At 40.4% G+C, this 5207-nt stretch overlaps 1 protein-coding gene across 1 annotated transcript; it reads left to right on the top strand.

Annotated features, from left to right (window-relative positions):
* Positions 1-452: 452 nt before the first annotated feature.
* LOC123723975 (E3 ubiquitin-protein ligase RNF186) lies at positions 453-3125 on the top strand. Its single transcript, XM_045692106.2, has 2 exons — positions 453-1188; positions 2102-3125. Exons 1-2 carry the CDS (start codon positions 851-853, stop codon positions 2175-2177), a joined length of 414 nt encoding a protein of 137 aa, XP_045548062.1. The 5' UTR covers positions 453-850; the 3' UTR covers positions 2178-3125.
* The last annotated feature ends 2082 nt before the right edge of the window (positions 3126-5207 follow it).

Raw genomic sequence — 5207 nt, 5'->3', positions numbered from 1 at the left:
AGTCCACAGAGAGGGTTCTACAAGTCCACAGAGAGGGTTCTACAAGTCCACAGAGAGGGTTCTTCAAGTCCACAGAGAGGGTTCTACAAGTCCACAGAAAGTGTTCTACAAATGCTCCCCCTCAAAATGTCAATACACGGCCCTGGCAATTCTCCTGACGTGACCTACTATGGTATAGAAGTGACCTGGAAGTGTTTAACTCTTTCCATGGAACTTTCCTGCCTCACCTGAGAGTAGAGGAGGTGAGAAACCGCCCTTTCTGGGAAAATAACTGAATTTTGTTTCCTCCCTCAAGGCTTAAAATAAGAGCACACACTCTTCTCTCTCACACACAAAGTTTTGTCGTTAGATAGTTGGTTCGCTGTGCTGACAATCTTCAAGAACCTGTAAGTAAAATATTGCCTCTCATTGATAATGATAAAAGTGAAAAGGTTTATCTATATCTGATAACTATGGATGTTATAAATGTGTGTGATATTTTTAAAGATATTTTTTCTTCATGTCTTTTCAGAAAAACATGACAGCCTGTTGATTTAAGATATGTTATTACATTATATATGTTAACATAGTGCCAGTGATGAAGTCACTGAGTCTAATTTAATTTATTTTAACATCTTAATGTCTTTTGCAGATTCCTGACCTACGCTCCAAAGCACAGATTTAGGATCAGCTCATCCTCATCAAATCCAAACCAGGACCTTAATAAACCACAAGGGGAACACTGACCTCAGACCAGCGTTTAAACCCCACGTCTTCCTGCCCAGACACTGACTCTCTGTCTAGAGTTCCTCTGTGCTCCAGCCGTATATCCATCCATCCATCCATCCATCCACACCCCAGCCATCCAGCCATGGGTCTGATGAGTGAGGACATGGAGTGCTGCGTCTGCCTCCAATCCTACTCTCGTAGGGAGAAGATCCCTCGGATGCTCCACTGTAAGCACACAGTCTGTGGGCTGTGCTTGCAGGCGATGTCCAGGCACCAGAGCGGCCTACTGACAGTCTGCTGCCCACTGTGCCGTTGGATCACCTGCACCGAGCCCAGCCTCACCCTGCCGGGGTCGCTGTGGGTTAACACTGAGATCTGGGACCAGATACTAGACACACAACAGGAAGAGGAGGAGGAGGAAGAGGAAGAACAGTGGAAGGAAGCTAACAGACAGACACAAACCACTACACCGTACACATGGTGAGTACCCCAGGCAAAGGTGGATGGATTGATAGACTGATTTAGAAACCTGGAGAAATCTTCCTCTGCTCTCTGTTCTTCCTCTCATTTTGTTCTGTCTCTTTTGCGATCTCTCTCTGATATCACTCTCTGCTATCACTCTCTGCTATCACTCTCTGATATCACTCTCTGCTATCACTCTCTGCTATCACTCTCTGCTATCACTCTCTGCTATCACTCTCTGCTATCACTCTCTGCTATCACTCTCTGCTATCACTCTCTGATATCACTCTCTGATATCACTCTCTGCTATCACTCTCTGCTATCACTCTCTGCTATCACTCTCTGCTATCACTCTCTGATATCACTCTCTGATATCACTCTCTGCTATCACTCTCTGCTATCACTCTCTGCTATCACTCTCTGATATCACTCTCTGCTATCACTCTCTGATATCACTCTCTGCTATCACTCTCTGCAATCACTCTCTGCTATCACTCTCTGATATCACTCTCCACTTTGCAGCGCTCTGCTTTTTTTCTTTCTCTCTCTCGCTGTTTCTCTCGTATCTCTTGTTCTCTCTCTCTCGCTCTCTCTCTCTCTCTCTCGTATCTCTCTTGTTCTCTCTGTCTCTCTCTCGTATCTCTCCCTTTCTCTCTCTTTGCTCTCTCCCTTTCTGTATCACTACATCTATTGGTCTTGATTTCTCTCTTCATCAGTTGTATTGTTGTACTGTGATGGTTTTACTTTAGGTGACAGTTTCTTTACTTTGATCGTATTATGATTGTATTATGCAGCTTGTACAGCTTCCTTTTTAGGTTCAGAAGTCTGTTCAATTACTAAACTGTAATTCTCTCTCTCTCTCTCTCTCTCTCTCTCTCTCTTTCTCTCTCTGCCTACTCTGTTTCTTTCCCCCTACTCTCCTGTCCTCCAGGTCTCCATCAAGGCATTGTGGCCTGAGGCTCAAACTACAGAATTTCCTGAGGAGGATGAAGCACAATGTACTGTAAACCTTGAAGACGAAGAGCAGAGATAAAGAACACTGGATGTTACCATTTCAGAGTAGGAGATACTCATTGAGTAATGAAGCTAATTCACTAAACAGGACCGACCGGGGATTTTCAATAATGACGCAAGATAGAACAAATTATTAATATTCTTAGGGTTTGATTGACTTTGGGTATGTGTAATGTTCTCAGTCAACTTACCTGGTAAAATAAGGGTTAAATAATAATAAAGGATAGATAGATAGATAGATAGATAGATAGATAGATAGATAGATAGATAGATAGATAGATAGATAGATAGATAGATAGATAGATAGATAGATAGATAGATAGATAGATAGATAGATAGATATAGATAGATAGATAGATATAGATAGATAGATAGATAGATAGATAGATAGATAGATAGATAGATAGATAGATAGATAGATAGATAGATAGATAGATAGATAGATAGATAGATAGATAGATAGATAGATAGATAGATAGATAGATAGATAGATAGATAGATAGATAGATAGATAGATAGATAGATAGATAGATAGATAGATAGATAGATAGATAGATAGATAGATAGATAGATAGATAGATAGATAGATAGATAGATAAAGGGGTGAAGGTTAGAGACTGTGTGCTGTGTACAATACAATATACTGTGAACAATGATTATAATAGATGTTTAATCATTTGATAAAAGGTGTATTACTTCGTGAAGGGAAGTGGATGTTTAGTATTTATTATTACATCGTTTTATAACAGCTTTAATATTGCAGATTGATTGTTGCTTTTATCAATGTAATTGTCTGCATCATTTCCAATCCCCCATATAAAGGAAGGTGGATTTGTTTATCCTCATTTTACATGTTTTATTTATCTGTTCTGTTTAAAGAGCATGTTTTTTTATATTGGGATTATATTTATTGGTAAATAAATACATCTACTTTAAAATAACCCTGTCTAAGAGTGTGAAATTGCTTATTATTATCATTACATTAGGAAAGTAACTGTCCGATATCCAACTATTTATGGACCCCTAAAAGAGTTGGAGGTGTTAATTCCCGTCTAGTACAGTATATAGTATACTACTTTTGACCAGGACCCGGCTAGTGCAGTATATAGTATACTACTTTTGACCAGGACCCGGCTAGTGTAGTATATAGTATACTACTTTTGACCAGGACCCAGCTAGTGCAGTATATAGTATACTACTTTTGACCAGGGCCCGGCTAGTGCAGTATATAGTATACTACTTTTGACCAGGGCCCGGCTAGTGCAGTATATAGTATACTACTTTTGAACAGGGTCTAGCTAGTGAAGTATATAGTATACTACTTTTGACCAGGGCCCGGCTAGTGCAGTAAATAGTATACTACTTTTGACCAGGGCCCGGCTAGTGCAGTATATAGTACAATCGTGGCCAAAAGTTTTGAGAATGACACAAATATTAATTTTCACAAATTCTGCTGCCTCAATTTGTATGATGGCAATTTCCATATACTCCAGAATGTTATGAAGAGTGATCAGATGAATTGCAAAGTCCCTCTTTGCCATTCAAATGAACTGAATCCCCCAAAAAACATTTCCACTGCATTTCAGCGCTGCCACGAGGACGATGCTGGAGATCGGTCTGTCATGCTGATTGAGTTTGAATAACAGACTGGAAGCATCAAAAGGAGGGTGGTGCTTGGAATCATTGTTCTTCCTCTGTCAATCATGGTTACCTGCAAGGAAACACGTGTCGTCATCATTGCTTTGCACAAAAAAGGCTTCACAGGCAAGGAAATTGCTGCCAGTAAGATTACACCTAAATCAACCATTTATCAGATCATCAAGAACTTCAAGGAGAGCGGTTTAATTGTTGTGAAGAAGGCTTCAAGGCGCCCAAGAAAGTCCAGCAAGTGCGGACCGTCTCCTAAAGTTGATTCAGCTGTGGGATCGGGGCACCTCCAGTACAGCGCTTGCTCAGGAATGGCAGCAGGCAGGTGTGAGTGAATCTGCACGCACAGTGAGGTGAAGACTTTTGGAGGATGGCCTGGTGTCAAGAAGGGCAGCAAAGAAGCCACTTCTCTCCAGGAAAAACATCAGGGACAGACAGATATTCTGCAAAAGGTACAGGGATTGGACTGCTGAGGACTGGAGTAAAGTCATTTTCTCTGATGAATCCCCTTTCCGATTGTTTGGGGCATCTGGAAAAAAGCTTGTCCGGAGAAGACAAGGTGAGCGCTACCATCAGTCCTGTGTCATGCTAACAGTAAAGCATCCTGAGACCATTCATGTGTGGGGTAGCTTCTCAGCCAAGGGAGTGGGCTCACTCACAATTTTGTCGAACAACACAACCATGAATAAAGAATGGTACTGTCGTGTCTTTGGCATCAATAAAAGTGAAGACATATTTATCAAATTGTCACATACGTCGTAAGGGACAGACCAAGGCGCAGTGGGTATAGTGCTCATCTTCTTTCTTTATTTTGATTAAAGTGAACACTTAAACAAAAATACTAACAAACGACAAAACGACAGTTGCGTAAGGTACTACGACTATATGAAAAACAACCACCCACAAAAACACAGGAAAAACAGGCTGCCTAAGTATGGCTTCCAATCAGAGACAACGAAAGACACCTGCCTCTGATTGGAAGCCATACTTGGCCACACATAGAAAAAGAAACATAGAAATAGAAAACTAGAACCAAAATCCCCTAGAACCAAAATACCCCAAAATACACAAAACAAACACCCCCTGCCACGCCCTGACCATACTATAATTACAAATGACCCCTTTACTGGTCAGGACGTCACACAAATAACTCTGTAATTATTATTCCTCGATTAAACTGATTAATTGTGTAACTGTAATTAACTAGGAGGTAGGGACACCAAGGAAAATATTCAGATTAAAAAGTTATAATTTTCCTAATACAACTTTCAGATATTATAATATCTGATCTATTAGTCTTCTGATTAATGACGAATTAGTTACCTCACATCAGTCTCATTCCAAACATCGTAAATTGTTGGTTATCTGCATGAACC

This window comes from Salmo salar, chromosome 12 (genome assembly GCF_965601325.2).
Source record: "Salmo salar chromosome 12, fSalSal1, whole genome shotgun sequence".
NCBI lineage: Eukaryota > Metazoa > Chordata > Actinopteri > Salmoniformes > Salmonidae > Salmo > Salmo salar.
This window is presented reverse-complemented; position numbering and strand designations above follow the sequence as displayed.

What these genes read in the sequence shown, in the direction of transcription:
- LOC123723975 (XM_045692106.2), top strand. Translation starts at nt 851, where the DNA reads ATGGGTCTGATGAGTGAGGACATGGAGTGCTGCGTCTGCCTCCAATCC. An exon ending in ACCACTACACCGTACACATG is followed by an intron (nt 1,189 to 2,101) that starts GTGAGTACCCCA and finishes CCTGTCCTCCAG; the next exon opens with GTCTCCATCAAGGCATTGTG.